This window comes from Lygodium microphyllum, chromosome 16 (assembly GCF_053477565.2).
Source record: "Lygodium microphyllum isolate KBCC chromosome 16, Lygodium_microphyllum_v1.1.10, whole genome shotgun sequence".
Lineage (NCBI taxonomy): Eukaryota > Viridiplantae > Streptophyta > Polypodiopsida > Schizaeales > Lygodiaceae > Lygodium > Lygodium microphyllum.
In genome coordinates this window covers 134,131,045-134,152,764 of record NC_141150.1, presented here as the reverse complement: position 1 = coordinate 134,152,764, position 21,720 = coordinate 134,131,045, and the positions used below count along the sequence as shown (strand labels likewise).

Sequence of the window (21,720 nt, the reverse complement as noted above, 5' to 3'; positions counted from 1 at the left end):
TGGCTTTGTGTAAACATAATAATAGCTTGTTTGTCATTGAAGCCCCAAGAAGAACACCAAGAAAACGAAAAATCTACTGTAAGAAAATCTATCTTATATCATCAACAAACATCTTTTTTATATTTTGTGTAACCACAACAAGGAAAAGAACACCAAGAACAAGAAATCTTCACACAGCTTCATAGAAACAATTCTCCCACGACTTTAACTTGAACAATTCATTAAGATACCACAAAGATATAAGAGAATACACCACTTTGAGTGAAAATCATCACATAGTATTCTTCTTCAAATGTTCGATAGCTTTCTCTCACAATCTCTCACTCATAGATACATTATTTTGCATAGATTTGGCTCTCTCACATGCTCCCTCTCAATAGTAAAATGATATAATCAAGAATAATCATCCATAACCCCTCTTTGGTCGTGGATACCCCTCCCAAGAGGTATGTCTAGTACAAAAGGTTACTAGAGCCACTACAGTGTCTGTTGAGAGCTCACTATTGTCACTATTACTTATGTATTTACTTCAAGTCTTCAACAACTACTTCTTTCGCTTCTTTGAGCTATTTTGAACTTGTATTCATATCGTCCCATGGTTGGAAAACTTCCCCAAGCTACACATTCATACATCATCACACTTACAGAGGGATACAAAATAGAACAGGGATAGACGCTCTATAGGCGCTCAACAGAGGGTTAATAGAAGGCATCAAAAAGCCTTTATCTCAACTTAAATAATTCAAAATCATAAAGAATCAATCAATAAGCTTCCAAACACTCTCAAAATCCATCAATCATTATTTCAACCTCTCGTAGAGAAGAAAAACAAAGCAAAAGAGAAACTCAACAGACTCAAACAAAACCAATCAAACACTAATAGAACATGCTAGAACATCATATCTCCACTATAAACCATCATGAGCTTCCAAAACATAATCACCCTCATCCAAAACACTCCCAAACACTTCCAAAACAACTAACCATCATATAAAATCCATTAAAAATCAACCCATTCAATCCACAAAAACAACAAAAATTAGTCAAAAAATCAAATCATTTCAACCCTTAACATATCTCCACACTTAATTAAAGAGCATCCTCATGACCTAGAAAAAAGAGAATACAATTTCAAAATATAGCTCAACTCGATCTTCTTCATCATTTTCAAAAAATACCATCCAAACACGACCCCAACTCATTACTTGTATCTAATAAGGAATTACAACGAAAGGAAAACATGTTTATCCATTATCACAACTTTGACATAGAAAAGCATAATAAACTTTTAAAGGATATAAGAGGTTTGTTTTCTTTCACCATAAGCATCTATTCATAAGACAAAATCTTGAATCACCATCAGTCAACTTCTCAATTAGCGTCATCTTCATCTTGAACTCCACGTAAGAGGGATAAAATACCACATATACACCATAGAACATATACAAAAGTCACATGGACACAAAACAATAGTTTAAATGACACATGCTCTCAAAAATTGAAGAGCAAAGAGAAATATTTTTATTAAAAAGGATCAATATATCCAAGAAGGTGTCCACAAGCTATGTAGGATGAAGATATTTTTTCTTAAACTTCATACTCAACTTAAGACATTCCAAACTCTTACTCTCATCCACAAAATGTACATGCATATTCTGAAGAAATTGTAAGAAACACATCCTTTCCAATAGGATAATAAACCTCATAGGAAAACCTTGTGTAAAATAATACATAACATCCATCTGAGCACCAGTCATATCCTCATTTGGATTAATCATCAAGTTCAAAACACTCTTCCTAGTATCTAAGTGAGACTGCTAATGCATAAAAGCAATATACCAGCAAAAATAAGATGTCAAGCATAAAGAAATATCCTCAAAACAAGCATATACTTTGGAAAATTGCAGATAAGATGTGAAACATTGCGCGGAAGTGTCCCGGAACCAAGAATGATAGACCAATTAAACATTGATATTGTCAAAGAATCATTCAATGTCCACTGCCGTCGACGAAGGATATCACTATCATAGCCAGGAGTATCCATTGTTGATTGGGAAGAAAGATTAATATAATCAAGTGGTGATGGTAGAGGGATAATAGAAGAACAATGAAGAGGGGGGTAAGGTAAATCATAGAATGAAGATATTTGAAGGGATAATGAGGGTGGAAAAAAATGTAGAAAATTTTGAAGGGATTTTGTTGTAAAAACAGAAGGAATAGGTTGAACAAAAGAAGTAGATTCAATAAGAGGATAGAATCGACAATAAATGGATATGTAGTAAAAACTAGAATGTGAGGGAAAACTGCAGGGGTAAAAGATAAAAGAGGAATACTATTTGAATTAGACTAGAGGATGGCAATATACAGGGGTAATTGATGGAAGATTAAGGAATACGATAGGATATCATGAGGATCATAAGAATAGATGAAACATCGAAAATCAAAAGCTGAAAAGAAATCCTCAATGAATAAAGGATTATTAGCAATACGGTTCAACAATTGGGATCTCAAGGGCTGAATATCTGACTTGTGAAATATACTCCATCGATGGCAAGACTCCAGAACATCATCCTCCAAAGGATCCTCCAAAGGAGGATGCCAAGTGTAGCCTTTACACCACAATGTCTGCTTGATGATAATTCTTCAGGCCATAAATCAAAGTCATTTCAATTGAATGGGCATATATGACTGCCTTCAAAATTACATATCCTACATAAAGGTTCATATCCTCATCAAGGATGTGCAGATCTACTCGGAGATACATAAAATATAAGAGTTGAGCTTCATGAGAGATCAAGTCATCAACACATCTATCAAATACTGCTTTGAGTAAATCTACTGACCACATATTCTGCCACTCATCCTCTAGAAATTCTAAGTCCACATTACTCAAGGAGATATACAACGCAAAGCGTTGTGGTTGATACTGAATCCAAAAGGATGACGGAGGTGACACCTATAAAGCATAATGGACAAAATCTTCCTGGTGGATACAATTCATGCAATGCTGAAGGTGCTCTACCTTGGTAGAAAATCCATCACCCAATTTAGCCTTTTTTGCAAATGATCTAATTCTTCCTTAGACAACAAAAAAGACATCATGGGAGCTAGAGGAGGAATAGAAAGAGTGGCAACTTTTTGATTAAGTTTATCAATAAACTTCTTTTGCGACTCTACAATCTCTTGAGAATGCTACAAAAATTGGCCCTCACAAATACCAATCTTACAAGCCGATTCTATCATTTTCTCGAGGGCAACATTCTTCTCTTTGGTTCTCTATGTGTGTGTGTGTGTGTGTGTGTGTGTGTGTGTGTGTACATACATACATACATACATATGTATGTATGTATGTATGTATGTATGTATGTATGTATGTATACACAACCTACAATAGCATATAGACATTTTATAATATATAACGTATGATATATCATAATACACAAATCATATGTTAATACAATATATAAATAATAATAATAATAATAATACATCATATATATTTTATAATAAAACATGACTATCATAGTATATATTTTTGATATAATAATTTTTACTTTATAATAAATAAATAGTAATATAATATTAATACAATACATATAATTAATATGTAATATAATATTTTAATGATATAATAATTAATATATTATTAATATAATATCTATTATTATTTTATAGTATGAATATGCTAATATATAATATATAATATATAATATATAAATATTATAATATTATTAAAATTATAAATTAATATTATATATATATATATATATATATATATATATATAATGTATGTTAATAATGTAATAAGACGTATTGTGTAGTATGCAAGCATGTATGCATGCGTATATGTGTACGTGTGCATGTATGTTTTGTGTGTGCTTTTATAGTATATACATATTTATCAGTGTTTGTAGAATATGCACTCATTAGATGTACATGTTCAACCATTAAAATATCATCTCATTTCTCTAAATTCTCATTTTTTATAGTGTATGCGAATTTGTGGGTTTTTTAGAGTATATGCACATTATATCTACACATTGAAATACCTCATCTCATCTATTTTATCTATTAAATGAATTTACCACACCTCTTTTTTGAAGCTCTAAAATATTTTCCAAACCTAGGGAAGAATGCTTCTTTTTTTAATATTTAAAAATTCTCTTATAAAGTGCAATCATTTTGCGAGCTACCTAATAAGTTTGGAGATGATAAGTTAGGAGTAATTCAAGAATATGTTTTTCCCTCTCCTTGTGCTCTCTCCTTTTCTTGATGTTTGGAGACAGAGGTGTATGCATAGTGAAATAATTTATTTCATTGTTTTCTCTCCAACCAACCTTTATTCCTCTTGCCTCTTGGTTCTCTTTCTGGCTATCACCATAGCTTGCAAGCTCCATCGAAAGGGGAAACCTTGACCTTAGCTTGCTCATTAGTAATCATTCCTCTCTCTTGATGTGTCAAACAAGAATATATTGAATACTTTCATTTCCAACATTAAAGTCAACACATGCATATTCATGCAGCATGTTGGTTTTGAGACAGAAGCCTATTCGAGCTTACATTGAAAGAGATACTTGCTTGCTCCCCCCTGACCTTAAAAGCTTTAGCCTTTATATATTTCTTCCTTGTTCAATACATATAAACACAGAGTGCTTTCAATATGATCAATGTCATTGGGGGTGTAAGGGAGTACATTGGATGGGGACATGTATGCAATGAGGAGGGTGTAGACAAGGACACGGTGAGGATGAGAACATTCCATTCATAATAAAAAAGGGTATTTGTCTCTTTGCATATTTTCTTCTACGTGCTCACTCTCATTGATCATGATACACATCTAGACAAGGAACAAGAGCAAAATGAGAGGGATGCCCATGGCATGTAATAGTGAGCACATCATCAATAGGATAGTTGGCAAGGCCAACAGTGAGAAGGTGGGCAATGGGGTAGCTAGTGAGGTCAGTGGCAAGGGGATGAGCACATATCAAGGGGTTAGTAGGCCACAATGAAGAAGAACAAAGCCTATATCTTGGGAGAAAGAAGATTGGGCAACAGGACTGATGGAGGAGGTTAAGATTGTGGCATCACTTCTCTTAGTGGGTCATCTACACTCTCCCTCTTGCACATAATAGTCTCTCTCTCTCTTGCAATGACCACCAAGTGGGTAGTACACATTGTCAAGCAAGGAGGGCAACTTGAACTTAATGAGATTGGTCGCATGAGCTTACGAGCGTAAGGTGAATAATGTGTTTGGATACATACATACATACATACATACATACATACATACATACATACATACATACATACATACATGCATGCATGCATACATACATACATACATGCATACATACATACATACATACATACATACATACATACATACATACATGTGTGTGTGCATGTGTGCGTGGGTGCCAATGTAGTAATAATGGGCCCATGGGTGAGCATAGCAAGTAAGGATGGAAGGTTGCAATAGGTTGTGAGTAGGTGCAATAGCCCTAAGCAAGAGTGACTACAATAAGCACATGGGCCCAGAAGTAGTAAAAGCAAGCACAACATGCAGGGGAAAATGTGAAAGCCACAACTAGAAGTAGCAACAATGGCAGGGATGAATGGGTGTAAAAGAGATGGGTGGCGGGCATATAGATTGGATGGGCACGTAGATTGTTGATCGGTAAGTGGGAATGAGGGGGGAAAGGTGGAAACGAGAGTGTGTACACGCGTGTTTATTATAATAAAATATTTTATTACAACTAATACTTATTAAATATATTTTACTATTTTATTAAACAGAACTAATGATTATTATAATAAAAGTTATATATTTTGAAATAGTATAGAATAGACTAAAGTTATTAATATAAAAAATTTAATGAGAACCATATTTAACACACATAACTAATGTTTATAATAAAAATTGAGTTCTTGATAAATAAAAAATATTAATACTATAATAAAATAGCAATAATAAATACTTGTGAAAATTTCATGCGTATAAATTAAATGTTATACTCTTTTATCAAGTGTTTTTAAGAAGTTAAACAATTCTTTAAAATTTTGTTAAATATTTATTATACATTTAGTATACATGTCTATAACACAATATAGTGATTTTAATGTTTATGATTAATAAATATGTTAGTGTAATTAATATAATAATTTTTATGGTATAATATAGTAATAATAGTTTTTATATTGTAATAGATAAGTTAGTATTAGCATTCTAAATTAAAGGAATAATTTTTCATAGTATCATGATCGTTAGAGAGAGAGAGAGAGAGAGAGAGAGAGAGAGAGAGAGAGAGAGAGAGAGAGAGAGAGAGAGAGAGAGAGAGAGAGAGAGAGAGAGAGAGAGAGAGAGAGAGAGAGAGAGAGAGAGAGAGAGAGAGAGAGAGAGGAACAATTGTCAAAGATTCACCTCTAGATGAACAACTTTCAAAGCTTTGTCTTTTCCCTTTTCATTATCATATTACCCTTCAAAAGAAATCCCTCTTTATTTCTTGAATATCAAACTTCTCTATAGAAAAAGGGGGGAGAGAGAGAGAGAGAGAGAGAGAGAGAGAGAGAGAGAGAGAGAGAGAGAGAGAGAGAGAGAGAGAGAGAGAGAAAGTCACGTAAAAGTTTTTCAAGGCTCACCTCTTTCCTTTCCATTATTAGGATCCCTAAGGCAAGGCTTTGAGTAATATATAGAATAGACTAAACACTACTCACCTAGGTCGTGTTGTTTCTTATAGTATCATAAAATACAATGTGCTTCATATACTAAGCTACACTTCATGCAATAGGAGCATTGTTAGATATACATGACTCAAAGAGTCAATCTGTATATGTGCCTGAAAAGTAGTTAATAGGTCATGATGCAATAGATAAGCCCCCATATTTCATCACTAGTAGTCATATGTACTCTCTCTTCATCACTACTATTTTAAGCCTTGTGTAAACAAAATAGTGCCTACACTTTGCTTCACTTGGCACTCATGAAACCCATTTGCACTACCTTTCCTTCATTGCAATATTGAGAGAATGTTAACATAGGCTTCAAATTGTTAAGCTAAGATGGCATTGTTAGAGAGACAATAACATTATAATTAGATGTTTACAGAAGATATCAAGCTTTGAATAGATGTGTGAGCATGCATGTGTGTGTGTGTGTGTGTGTGTGCGCGCGCGCGCGCTGGGGAGATCAGTCATAAATATATGTATGTATCATGTGAGTTCAACATAAGGGATTTAAATATCATTTTTACACATTTTTTACATACAAAAGGGTCCCATATGAAGGGATTACTTACAGATTGAATAGAAAAGGGTTATGTTTAATTAAGAAAAAATTCATAGATAAGGATATTTATAAATAGCCCTTGAATGCACGTGATATAGAGGGTATACATATAGTGAACTACCCAGGGTGTGTGTGTGTGTGTGAATATCTTGCTTATTGCGTTAATCTGATTAGCACTCCACTTTACACACACACACATAGATGCTAGACTTTGTTGAGCTAAAATATGCATTACTTACTGATTAGCTTCTTAAACAGCCCCAAAACACACTAAAAATGCTCTTTTAGAGTAAAACCCTAAAACAGGGAGCGGTTCAAGAGAGTTCAATGGAAACCCTAAAACGGGGAGCAGTTCGAGAAAGTTTAGTGAAAACCCTAATTTTTGGGGTGCACTTTCACATCTATAAATAGACAGTCTGCCCCCATTCAGCAATCATCCTTGTTTTGTGGGTTACACCAATCCACACACCCTCTACTGTTGTTGGTGCCTAGTTTCTAGCCTGTAGCCTGCATCCATATGATGTCCAACCATCATCAACTACAGCCACATCATCTTCAACCTGTCCATTGCTGTAGGCGACAACTCTCAGCTGCTGGCAATTGCTCCAAACTGTCCCAGATTGCTATTCAGCCTGCTGTCCATCATCTCCAGGTTCAGCCAACTTGTGTTTTCAGCATTGCAGGCCCTGACACTCTTAGACACTATTTTAGCATGTTGTTTATAGCAGACTGTGCATGGTTTCCAGCCCCTGATCAGTGGTATACTGCTGTGTTTACCAGTTTCCAGCCTCCAGACTATTGCATTTTGGTGACCAGCATGTTGCCATTCACTATTCAGTACTCCTACACTCCAATTAGTGGCACAGACTTGGGATCTATCTTCAGTGGACGTCACACTCTAACATTGCTCTACCCTTGAGCACACTGTACACTCTTACATTCATTTACATCATTCATTCACTTCAGAGTTGTGTTCTCTCTCTCCCTTCTTCTGTTTGTGTTTTTGCATTTAGGGTTTGATTTTTGAGTTTTGCGTTTAGGGTTTGAGGTTTGCCCTTTGTTGTCTGTGTTTGTGTCTTTGTGTTTCTGTCGTGGTCGTACACTCTATGTGTCCTCAGTGCCAACCCTAATAGTCTTCTTAACATGGTATCAGAGCTGATGCTCTTGTAAAGAGTATCCTGCGGATATTTTTGAGAGCTAGTCTTTGTGCAAGGCACACAATACGACTCTAACTGAATCACAATGTCCCAAACACCTTCTTCTCCAGTTCCTATGATGTCTTATCAGGCTTCTCCATCATTGGAGACCCTAAGACAGCATTACGGACTCAGTGAGGAGGACAACACTCCACCTTCACCAGATTTCACTAACATGATAGAGGAGGACTTTGAGGAGTACTATCGCAACAAGTACGTTGATGTTTACACCCCTCCTACCAAATTTGCTACCACATTTGGACCGGTTGGTGAGGCTGGCCACCTCTTTGATCATGGAGGACATACGGCTTTCGGAATGTCTGGCGATCCATCTTCATCATCTCCGCCAGGTCCAATGTCAAGTTTGTACAATTCTTTCGTGTTGCATGAATTAAAACCCTCGCTTGTTTCTTCTTTTGAGATACAGGATTCGGATGGCTTTGCGTATGTGAACTTCAATAGAGGGGGCTCAAGAAGCAGACGAAATTCAGGTACATCTATAGCTTTTGTTTCATTTGAGCCTATCACACACACTTCTCACTTCCTTCCCATCCCGCCCTCTTCTATATCACACCTCTCATCATCTTTCCAAAACCTTGGATTACACTCCACATCTGCATCACACACCCTAGGGGTTGGATCTACCATCTCCGCTCCTAGCACCTTTTCCTTCTCCACCCCATTCTCTACCTCTTTGCACCGTGGTACTTCGTTAGGGGGAATGCCACCCTTTAACACAGTGCCTCTCACCTTTCAGCAAATGAGCACACCCATCACTCCTGGGTCGAGTGTGATGGGCATCCCCATCATATCCCCAGCTTCACATCTCCCATGACCACTCATACGCAGCAGGGGTTTCCATCCTCAGCTTATGGTGCATCTTCACACTCTCCTTGGGTTACACCTACGCAAGGATTCCCATCTTTTGCTCCCCATGTTCCCATCCCGCCTCCTTGGGTTCCTCATGTGGCTACCATGCCCATGCCTAGTCAGCCCATCCCTACCTATGGATCCACCTTGCACACTATTTGCATGCCTGGTGGGCACTCTGGGGCCCATTCCCAAGTGTACTCCACTCCCCCATCCTACCCCCACTACACTTTTTCACACTATCCATCTCTGAGCACTACCACTCCTGTTGCAACGGCCAAGAATGCCTTTATGGATAAGACACATTTTAATGGGTCAAATTTCACTACTTGGTCGAATTTCATGCAACAAGTGCTTGAGTCTCAGCATCTGGGACCTCGTCATTGGTCTATAGCCTATGCTAGACCCTCGCCTAGCTCACCCTGACTACATCCATCAATGGAGGGTCCACAATGCTACAGCCGATGTTGAGCTAATGCAGGGATTGCTTCCTGAGTTTAACTCTCAATTACAGCACTTCCCGTTGGCGTCAAAGCATTGGAGTCACCTTCTCGACCACTATGCAGCTCGTGATCATACTTGATGCATCAATCTTGACTTTGAGCTTTAAGAGTTCTCTCTTAAGGAAGGGGATGATCTAAAAGTCAAGCTGACTGACTATAGGCGGCCGAGTTTGCCACTACTGGCTCTCCAAAGTTAGAAGATGATCAGGTTACATTCTTCTTGAATAAGTTGCCCACAAAATACTTCAATTTCATTCAACACATCATCTCCCAACCTCGATTGCCAACCTCCTACGAGTTTGAGTGCCAGTTCTTATGTTACATAAGACTGCATGATCAAGTCCACAAGAAATCCTCATCACAGTCTTATTCAAAGTAGAGGGGGTTGGTTGCTTCTTCTTCGGGAGGGAAAACCACCACTGGCAAGAAATCGCTAGATGTGAAGGCAAGCCAATCGAAGGGTGACTCCTCTTCCTCCAATGGAACCAAAGAATCAAGACCTATATGGCAACAACTCCCTAAGAAAAACCGATTTTGCACACATTGCCAGAGAGCAAACCATGTGGATGAGGAGTGTCCCTCCAAGGCCCAAGGTCTTCCACCTAAAAATCCTCAGCAGACCACTGCAACTTCTTAGTCCAATGGGGCTATGCGTTCAACTGCTGCCCCATTTGCTCCTCCAACCCCCACAGTCTGCTAGACATGTGGCACTCGGATAGCCTCATCGGCCATCCTTCTCTACTCCTGAAGGATTGGTTGATTGGTCTGTAGGTTCCGATCATGTTGCACTTCATGCATTTATCTCACCTTTCTCCCCAACTCGTCAAGCGTTCCCTTGGCAGAGCCCTTCTACTGGACGTACGTGATGGTGGCCACCTTCTTAGACTAGCATGTTTGTTAACCCCAAGGCAAGAGGGCGAAAGATGGAGAAAAAGCAAAGAAATATGAAAAAAGAGCGAAGACACGCAAGCGGCCCCTAAAGATAGACCGGGGCAAAAAGCGCAACCTTAAAAGAAAAAGGCGCCTCAAAAAAATCGAAAAATCTTTGTAAAAGAGCGCTAGGCTCCCTCCTGTGCCCATTGTAAAATATTAGACGGGTGTAGGCTAGAGGCACGGGGCTAAAAGAGGAAATGGAAAAAGGACCTTGCCACAATGAACGGTCATGTAAAAAAGGGATGGGTGCCCATGGGATTTTAGGGTTTGTATATATAAAGTTCAAAAAGCGAATAAGAGATCATTCTTTGGTGTGTGGCAAAATGAGTCTTCTTCTTCTTCTCTCCTTCTCACCTTCTTACTTGTGTGTACACTTGAGAGAGGGAGTGTGAGAGTGTGAGGGAGCGAGTGTGTGAGAGAGTGAGGGATCGTAGGGTGAAGCTCTTCACCGTCTCCTCTTCTTCTTCATCTCTTCCCTTCTCTCTTCTTGCACGCACGGCTATGGAGGATGGAGCTTGGAGGCGGAGGAGGTTTGAGGATGCTTGAGCTAGCATCTAGGATCATGGAGCTATCGGTGTGTGGAAGAGAGGAGGCAACACATATTGGCACTAAGGTAAGCTCACTACACTTGTAGGATCAATGGCGCGTCGGCTAGGCGAGAGATAGCCATTAGAGCTCGCTTGGAACGCTTGAAACAATAAGCGGTCCGTGGGTCTTGGCAGTTGAGTGAAAGCTCCCACATTTTGGTTTCGTTTCCGGGACCAACGGATTCAAGCTTGAGCACTTGCGCGCCTCATATCGAGGCATCGAAGTAAGGGATTCATCCCCGAAATGGAGCTTGAGATAGGTAGGAAGTTGGGTGTTTTTGATCTTCAAAACAAGTAAGTATTTTGGGTTATTTTGTTTGTTTGATGATTAGGAAACATGGAGAAATCAGTTCAGTATTTTGCTTTCGATTCGAGTTGCATTTAGAGTAGGATAGGATTAGAAAATTGCACCGAAGAAGGGTAGGGTTTACATTTGCAAAACAGGGCAAAAAATCGTGTAAAAATGGCAAAAGCTCACTTGCGATGCTTAAGAGCTGTAAGTGAGTGATTCGGGGCATCAACACCATACCCGAGAAAGGGTATAAGAGCCAAAAGGCCAAGGAAACACTCATTTGCAACAATTCAGTGTGAAAGAGAGAGAGAGAGAGAGAGAGAGCTACTGGCCGATTCGATTCGATCGCACCAACGACGAGCCCGTCACTCCATCCAGATATATGAATCCCTTCTCTTACTCCCCTAGGTCGGATCTAGAAGGTTATGCCTGGTATGATTGAGTGAAGCACGAGAAACGATCGAAATCGAGTTTCCGTTATTTACGTGCGCCATGCTCGACCCGTTTGAGTGCCCACTCCTGGGCCGAGTCCCAGACTCGGCCCTTGGCCACGTGTCAAATTCGGCCCTTGGCCCACTTGCCTTGGCCCGTCCGAGCAGCCTTGTCCGAGTCAACCGCTCGGCCCGTCCGAGTCCACCCTGTCCAAGTCCCTGGATTCGGCCCTCGGCCCATGCGCCTCGGCCCGTCCGAGTAACCCATTCGGACCTTGCAATTCAGACCAGTTGGGCCGAGTGTAGATTTTTGCCAGATCTTCAGAAAATTGACTGACAAGGCTAGGACTCAGCAGTTCAGACTGTCGAAAGCCCGTAGGGCGCTCAGAACTTGATTCTGGAACGCGGAATAGGAAAAATAGGGGGCGCCGCTGCTTAGCGGCTAGACATGGGCAATTGCGAGACCTAGAGGCTTAGACGGGACCCGCTGAGCCATAAGGCCTGATCGGACCAAAAACGGATGAGGCGACAACTTAGGTAAACCCTAAACCCTGACAAGATGGCCAAGAAGTTGACCAACAAGCCTATTCGGCCCAAAACAACGCGAGAGTGTGTAAGACGACTAGGAGGGATTGCTGCACTCACCCTGAATTTTTGCACTTGAAGTATACTTAAGGAAACTGAAAGCCTGATTGAGCACAAGTGCACGAGGAAAGACACATTGAGTGGCCATAAATTGAGGATTGTATTAAATAACTGAAGGAACTCACCCAAATAAACCACTCAAGGAACCCACCAACAGGAGAGAACCCAATACAGAGACAAACCATCAATGCTCAGAGATAGGGGACGTCGACGAAGTGGATCTGACGAGCCTACTGAACCTAATCGATAGCTTGGTGGAGCACGACAACTTGAAAATGGCAGAAGAAAGTTCAAACCACAGGTACAATGAGGAATTCGACTTAGGAGCCTTTCCAGATTCAGTTCAGCAGCAGCAGCTGGTCAGTAGTTATGACGCTCATGCTCGGTACGACCACCGTGGTAGGACGGCGAACGCTATCATTGCAGATCTAGAGGAGGAGAGAAAGCTGGCCCACAAGGCATTGCAAAGCAAGGCGAGGAACCAAAGGCAAGGCATGGAGTTGCGAGAGGTGCAGCGGGTACTGAACTTGGCTGGCAGGAATCGAATGGACCATGAGAGGGTACTAGAAGGAGACTTAACGCTGAGTGAGCTTCTGATGAAGCGAGTGCTCGATAACACGGCTGTAGAGCAAAGTGCCACGACTCTAGCGACATCGCTGCTCACAGGATTAGGGGCAAACCAAGGCTCAAAGAGCCAATCTAAAATCCCTATTGTTGCCAAGCAACTCGATAAGTACTAGCCCCATGATGATCTCTACAACTTTGTCGAACAATTCGAGCAAGTCTGCGAAGCCAACAGCCTCAACGACCTGACTCAACGCTCGCAAGCGTTCGGGCTTTGCTTGGGCGACAAGGGTAGGATGTGGTATACGAGTTTAGATAACACAGAGTGAGCCAACTTCGATGGCCTCAAGGATCTCTTCATTAAGAGATTTGCTGAGCCTGGATACTCCGATAATCTACTCGTACGCTTGATGAATGTCAAGCAGAAAGAGAAGGAGGACATTCACGATTACGTGACCCATGTATGGAGTCTCTTCAAGAGAATCCCTATTGGAGAGCGACCGACTGAAAGAGCAGTGTCAACTGTATTCATCAGCGGAATTTAGAACAAGGAACTGTACAAGGCTTTGGCAAGCAATTCGAGCTTGCAGGGGACGCGCTAGCTAGGGTCTTTAAGAAGGCCATCCGAGTGGACGATCAACTGAAGGAGTGGAGCTCCAAAAGCGCAAATGTAGAAGAGACGACTTCGTGAAGCTCAGAGAGGGTGTCAACCTCAAGTGAGCGATCAGTACCATCAGCCCCAGGATAAGGGAAAAACCACCGAAACGAATCAAGACTTGGCTGATGTTAGAATGGAACTAGCCAAGTTGCAAGATATGTTGAGACGACCAACGCGTCCACATATCCAATGCATGTACTGTGGCGGAAACCACTTGCCAGCCGAGTGTCAAGACTCTAGGTCACGACCTTGCGCTAACTGCGGTAGGTTCGGTCATGACGTCGCGCATTGTAGACTGCCAAGGAGACCTCCATACTTACACCCATAGGCCAGTCTTACCTAGTGAACCGGCCGTAGCCATTTTTCGGAAGGGGAGCCCCATTGACCCTCCCTGCACCCAACAACATTAAGCCAGCCGTTCCTAGGATGGAAATAAATCCGATGGGCATTCCTAGGCTGCCTGGTTATTACGTAACCCACCCATAGAGTGACACTCCTGTCCACTATGTGGAAGAACCAAACGAGGAGGAAGCTTACATATGCCCTTACGTTTTGCATGACGACGAGGGCAACGCTGTCCTCATGGACTATCGCCCAGTCCCGGTGATGGCGTTAGGTAGAGGATGAGGTAAGGGCCTAGGAGGGCAGGCACAAGACCCAATCACTTGTTGGACCTGTGGCCACCCAGGTCATGTCTCATCACGCTGCCCTGAGAGGGAGCAGCAAAATAGAGAAAATGCTGACCAACAGTGCGCTGAGTGCGGAATCACCCATCTTTTCATTGACTGCCCAAGGTGAAAACCATCATCTAGCTTAGCCAACGAGCCATCGGTCCCATTGGGGCTATTCGGTATCGAGAACCACGATGGGGAGGCCATGCCTATCCCATTGCGAGTCATGACCCGTGCCCAAATGAAGCAAGCTGGCATCTCTCTGCTAGGACCTAGCAATCTAAATGCAACCTTGATAGGGAAGAAGAGCCGTAGATGGTGGAAGAGGAAGTCGGAAGCTAAAATCGCACTAAAGACAGAGAGTGTTACAACTCTGCCCGTTGGAAAGGTCTTTGACGTAGAAGCATAGACATCAGCTCCTAAGATGGCCGAAAAGGGAAGCGCTAAGGTAGGGGAACACTCGCAACCGAAGCGACAATTAGAGGCCATAGAGAAGGTGAGAGAATGGGTGAAGGAAGCCCAAGAACACCTAAAGGATGCTGAGCCCATCATCGAGGAGGGGATTGATGACCTCTCTAGCATAAGTACGCCGACCTCACTTCCACAACCAAAGTTAAGAGAGGCAACTGCACCATAAGGGGTACCTCTAAGGCCAAGCCTCGGCGCTGCTACAGGGCCACGGTTTAGTCACGGCCACTGGACAGGACAATCCAGGTTAGGAGAGAGACGAACACCCAATGATCTCCTAACCACACTAGTGACCACCCCGGTGACACTCAGTCTGGGAGATTTGCTTAGGTAGCACCCCACCCTATGGCAGGACCTTAAGCAGTGGGTTGAAGGGACACAAGAGTAGGTCACGACAGACCCTCATGACCAGGAGGCAGAAAAACAAATACCGAGTTTGACATTGCACACTACGCCTAAGTCCTTGCACATCAATGCCTTTTGGGAAGGCTCCGAGATGCATGCAGTCTTGCTACTTTTAGCCCTAGGCGACACAACGAGGAAGGGAATCGTAGACACGGGAGTTGGAGTTAGTGTACTTAGCCACACAGTCCTTCAGACTTGGGGAAACCCACCTGTTGAGACTGCTAGGTTTAATGTCACACTAGCGAACTGTATGAGAGTTAAGCCATTCGGGGTGCTTAAGAATTGGCCAGTGAAGATTGCAGGTGTCCAGTTCTCCATTGACTTTATAGTCATGAAGGGAGTGGATTACGACATCCTATTAGGCCAACCCTGGATGCGCAACGCTAGGGTCATCGAAGATTGAGGTAATGGCTTAATCTTCCTTGGCAATATGACTGACGCCGTGAGAGTAGAGATGGACACCTAAAAGACCTCATCCATCGACTTAGATGCCATCTCTGCTATGCTCAAGGGTAATACTCAAGCCAAGAAGCCCTACAGGCCCTTGACCAAGTATATCCCATGCCGAGAGGACGAGCGAGATTGGATGCATGTCCTTGCTACAATCGACCTGCTGTTCTCTGATCACGAAGCATATGAGCAAGCCATCAAAACAATTGGCAAGGCTGACGACACATCCTCCATGCTAGTCTGCATGATGGTAGGAAGCCTTCAAGGGAAGCCGAAACCCATCAACTCCCATGTTCCAACCAACAAAAGGGAACTCCAGGAGGTACTGGAATATCTATTGGACAAGCTAGCTGGCAATCCAACTGCAAATCTCAAGCCACTCTAGGATCTCTTAGATGAACCCAAGTGGCAATGGACCAGAGTGCACGACTTAAACCTCATGTATAACTGGGCCCTGGTGCCTAACAAACCACTAAGGATAGACCGAGTCCTAGGAGATGATGAGCAGTCTGATGAAGGAAATTCGAACGACGAATACGAAGACTGCCAGTCCTTCAGTGATGAAAGTGAGGGTGAGGTAGATACTGTGGAATACAACACTGAAGGACAAGAAATAGAGCAAATATGAGTGGACTCCAAGCTGCAGAGAAAGAGTATCTTTCGGAGGGAGCGATGAGTCATGAGCATGGAATGTGACCGCGCTTGGCTGGAACACGTGGGAGCCATAGACCTCGAGCAAGCAGGACTAGCCCAGCCAGGAATGACGTCGGTGTTTAGATCTGAAACACCATCTAAACTGTGTCCACCAGGAGAGACCACCTCTTCTAGAGAAGGAGGGAGATTCGACTCTGAATCAGAGGTTAGCTCAGATAGTGATCCAGAGATCCCTAGGCCGCCCACAACCAAACACACCAAGGGGGACCTACCGGTCCACCTGAGGCACAGGCGAGTGAGACAGGAAAAGGCAAAACAACCTAGGGATGCTCGAACAGAAGAACAGCAAAAACCATAGGATCTCCCTAAACGATTCACAAAATTCAAAAAGGGGAATAGGGTGGTAGTGCTGTTAGGTGCTAAATGTCAAGCACAAACAAGTGAACCAATAGAGGGACCAGCCAGGGTCAAGGAGATGGACCTAGCCCAAGAGGGGGGAACCACCCCGGCCAGTCTTCATTGCTAATGACTTGACTAATGAAGAAGAAACGAGTCTTGTCGCTCTCTTGCGAGAGTACATAGATGTGTTCACCTAGTCCTTAGGAGAGCTTAAGGGGGTAGACCCAAGTGTCATGACCCACAACATACCCATGACGCCGGATGCAATACCGGTCAAGCAGTGATCGTACCCTATGAATCCTAAACATGCTCATGCCATCAAGGAGGAGATTGATAAGCTGATGAGAGCAGGATTCATTTATGAAATTGAGCACACATACTGGGTATCGCCCATAGTCATCGTAATGAAGAAGAATGGAAAAATATGAGTGTGCATTAATTACAAGAATGTGAACGTTGCCACCAAGAGGGACAACTATCCGTTGATGTACACCGAGCACATGCTTGAGAGGGTGGTAGGCAAGGAAGCCTATAGTTTCCTGGATGGCTTCTCAGGGTACAACTAGGTGCAAGTGCATCCTACGGATAGGCATAAGACTACCTTCGCCACTGAGTGGGGTGTCTTTGCTTACATAGTCATGCCCTTCGGGTTGACTAATGCCCCTACCACTTTCCAATGCTTCATGTGCACTATCTTTAGGGACATGCTTCGCAAGGAGTTAGAAGTCTTTGTCAACGACCTCTGTGTCCACTCGACATGGGTCAAACACTTAAAAAAACTCCGAGCAGTCTTTAAGCGATGTCGTTTATACCGCCTCTCCTTGAACCCCTTAAAGTGCCAGTTTTGGGTGAAGCATGGATGCATTCTAGGGCATGTGGTGTCAAAGAACGTCATTGCCACTAGCTTCTCGAAGGTCAGGGTCATTGTTGACCTTCCACCCCTGAGCAACTACGAAGGAGTTCAATGCTTCCTAGGCCATATCGGGTACTATCGGTGGTTTGTACTTAATTATACGCTAATCGCTAGACCATTGTACAAGCTGCTTATAGTCTTCGAATGGACTGAAGCATGCCAAAGGGCATACGAGGAGTTGAAGAAGGCTCTAACCACAGCACCAATCCTACAAGCCCCTGATTGGACCATCACCTTCCACGTGCATATCGACGCTTCTAAGTTTGCCATGGGGCTAGTGTTGTGCGAGCCTGGCGAACACAATTTAGACTATACAGTGAGCTTTGCTAGTAGACAACTCACTGAGACAGAAATGAATTACCCAACAACGAAAAGAGAAGGACTAGCCATGGTATTCGAAGTGAAGAAATTCCGGCATTACCTCTTGGCCATACCCTTCACTTTTTGTGAACCATCAAGCCTTGCTATATCTAGTAAACAAACCTTGTGCAACAGGACGCATAGCTCGATGGCTCCTTCTACTTTTAGAGTTTGACTTCTCTGTAGTGGTACGGAAGGGAAAGCAACATTACGTGGCTAATCACATGTCGTGCGTCCCCACCGGAGAAGCCACTGGACAAGGTGTTATTGATGAACTACCCGACGCCCATCTGTTTAACCTCTCCAGTGAGAGAGACCTGTTCAAGGCTGATCTAAAACCGTATTGGGCAGATGACATAGTCCAAGTGCTTGAGCACGGACTGCCTGACCGACCAATAGAAAAAGCCCGGCTTAGGCAATTCATCCTTAAGTTCCAGCCCTATCAGCTAATTGCAGGCCAACTCTACAGGCTGGGACAAGATGGATTGTTGCGCAGATGCGTGTGCAAATATGAGATGCACGATGTGCTCTCAGAAGCGCACGGCGGCATTGCCGGGGGGCACTTTAGTGGAGACACGAGAGCATGAAAAGTGTTGCAGTCTCAACTGTGGTGGCCTATGCTTTTCCGCGACGCAGCACAATTCGTCAAGCACTGTGACGAGTGCCAGCGGACGAAGGTCCCAATTCGCAAAGATCAAATGGAATTAACCCCGGTTATTGCTTGACAACCCTTCGAAAAATGGAGAATTGATTTCATTGGGCCCGTCAATCCTGCAACCCAGTATTCACAGGCTAAGTACATCATTGTAGCCACAGATTACCTCACTAAGTGGGCAGAAGCGCGAGCCACATGAAAGAACGACGCTAAAACGATGGCTAAGTTCTTATGGGAGCAAGTAATCTCACGATGCGGTTTCCCCATTGAACTCGTCAATGACCAAGGCACACACTTCATCAATGAAGTGATCGCACACCTCCTATCTACCTTCCTCATCATCCATTGCAAAGCCTCGTTATACTACCCTCAGGCAAATGGCCAGGCTGAATCAACAAATAAGGTTCTCATCAATGTCCTAACCAAGGTCATCTCTGCTTCACGCAGTGGCTGGGACAACGAGTTGATGGCAGCTATGTGGGCTTACCAAACCGCTTATAAAACGGTTGTCGGCAGTTGAACCCCCTTTAGGCTAACATATGGGACAGAAGTGATTCTACCGGTAGAGTTCTTCGTCCCTAGCCTGAGAATAGCGCTTCAAGAGCGATGGGAAAGAAAGGAGGCATGGACGTAGTGACTAGTTGAGCTCGAACATCTCTCAAAGAATCGTCTTCTTGCCACCCATGCACTGATCTGTGAAAAAGCCCGACGCAAGAGCTGGTTTGACAAGCACGTCAAGCAACGCGAGTTCGAACAGGGTGACTTAGTGCTCCTCTACTCAGTTAAAGGGCATAAGCAAAAGATGAAATTTAGAGGTCTTGGACCATTCAAGATTCATGCAATTAGCCGAACAGGCAATGTCGAACTCGAGACCCTAAACGGTGAAGGAATAGGCTTCTTTAATGGCAGTCGTGTCAAGAAGTACTACCCTCCTATGCATCCTTTGCATGAACCACCGATGTTAGAACCGCCTGTCAAGGTCCGAGTAGCCACAATCATTGAAATCGACGACGAGGACGAGGAAGCCGTGGAGCCCATATATCTTCGTATCACGGTCACGGCCAAACAAACATTTGCTTTTACCACCTTGATCGATGAGGGAGCAGACTTCAACGTCCTGACCTATGATCATTGGACTCAACTTGGCCAGCCACAACTTCAACCCACCACTGCAAAATTAAGCCCATATGGGGCTCATTCCTATGCACTACTCGGCAAGTACAAGGTAGTCATTTTTATCGAGTCTAAGACTGTTCCAATGCTTTTCTACGTGCTGCCAAATGCTAAAAATGCAGGCACAGAGTCACTGCTAGGGCACACCTTCAAAAAGAAGACCCACTGCAATGTCGACTACGCGTCGTAGCGCATCCACCTAGCAATAGGCAACGTTCGCATTGTTACATCCTTCAGTAAGGGCTACGCGACCTCATCCCGGGCCACCCAACCACCACCGATAGAAACACCCGTAGGCAATGCTAGGGAGGGGGTAGGGTACGACCGCCACTCCCTGAGTCTCATCGCCTGCAACCCATACCAGCCAAAGCTAAGGCCCCACAATCTCGCCTCCAATGGGTGCCTAAAAAACCGCAACAATCGCCTAGGAGTCGATGCTCCTACCCTCAGAAGACCAGAAACTCTAAACCTAGGAGGCCCAAACGCAGCCACAGGAATAGACGTGTAACCAGTCAGAGATGGGTCCCCAAGGCTCTCTTGTGTGCACAAGGCTACTATGAGGGCAATGCTTGGCTATGGATACCTAAAACCCACGTGGCCAGAGGCACCACTCGTACGCCAACCTCAAGCTCGATCATCCCAAAAACTATAGGACCTCAAAACCATGAGCCGCAGAGCTTCCCCGACCCGCAACCATCGAGTCCATCCACGCGTGAACCTACGCGAATCACCCAAGCCTGTCAGACCAATCAACAACCGCCAGCTCGAGCATCATCACAAGCAGGAAATTATCTAGGTTTCCAAATCCATCTTGAAAGTAATAGGCCATCACTCGAGGCCGCTGGTAAACTAGCCTCCATCTTAGCGACCCAATCACAAGCTCCAGAAGTACTACCACAGCAACTCCCCATCATCAAAGGCTCAAGTCCTACCAAACCCCAACCACCCGCAAGCCTTAGGCCCTCTTACGAAAGGAAATCCTTTCTCTCACTAGCAGCTGATTTAGCTGAGGAAACAGGGGATGATGTGGTGGATTGCATTAAGCGACTGGACGCTACTTTTGTGTAGCTAGCTCTGAGCTACAATCGCCTCGACTTAGGCCTATTGGATGAATCCTTCGCGACCGAAGTTCAAACGATGCCTTGTTCTTGGGAAACGTTTGAATTTGCATTTGCAAAAGCCCCTACCTCCACTGCTAAGTTGCTCAGCGGTGAGATCTCAAAAGAGTAGACAATCAAACAACGCCTCATCACATCGTATGATCAGCGAACCACCTCCGCCACCATCACTGACCAAGAAGTGGCAGACTTGTCAAAACTGGCTGAGACAAAATCCCAGTTCTCAAGGCATTGGTATGATCTTAGACTGCAATGGGAAGTTGAAGGATGCCGAGTAATGACCAACGCCGAGCAATGACACGCTATCAAAATGGCAGAGTATGACCCCACATATGTCGCACTGACATCATATCAAGTGTTAACCATGTTGTGAGGCCGTCCTATAGAAGACCACATCAAGGGATACCCCTACCTCGACTGCCTATTGAGACTGAAGAAAAGTTACACATCGCTAGCCGAGTCAACTCGGGCGACTTCCTAACTGATGTTC

The 21,720-nt window shown here is 43.4% G+C and overlaps 1 protein-coding gene across 8 annotated transcripts in view; it reads right to left on the bottom strand.

Annotated features, from left to right (window-relative positions):
- Window positions 1-205: 205 nt before the first annotated feature.
- The window catches only part of LOC148023463 (type I inositol polyphosphate 5-phosphatase 2-like), a 65,019-nt gene continuing 43,504 nt past the window's right edge, over window positions 206-21,720 (bottom strand). For 4 of the 8 annotated variants that reach the window (XM_087696431.1, XM_087696438.1, XM_087696432.1 and 1 more), the window contains one exon: window positions 212-617. In XM_087696431.1, the coding sequence (XP_087552557.1) occupies window positions 538-617 (80 nt within the window). In that variant the 3' untranslated portion in view covers window positions 212-537. The other 4 variants (XM_087696435.1, XM_087696430.1, XM_087696434.1 and 1 more) reach the window with 4 other exon arrangements.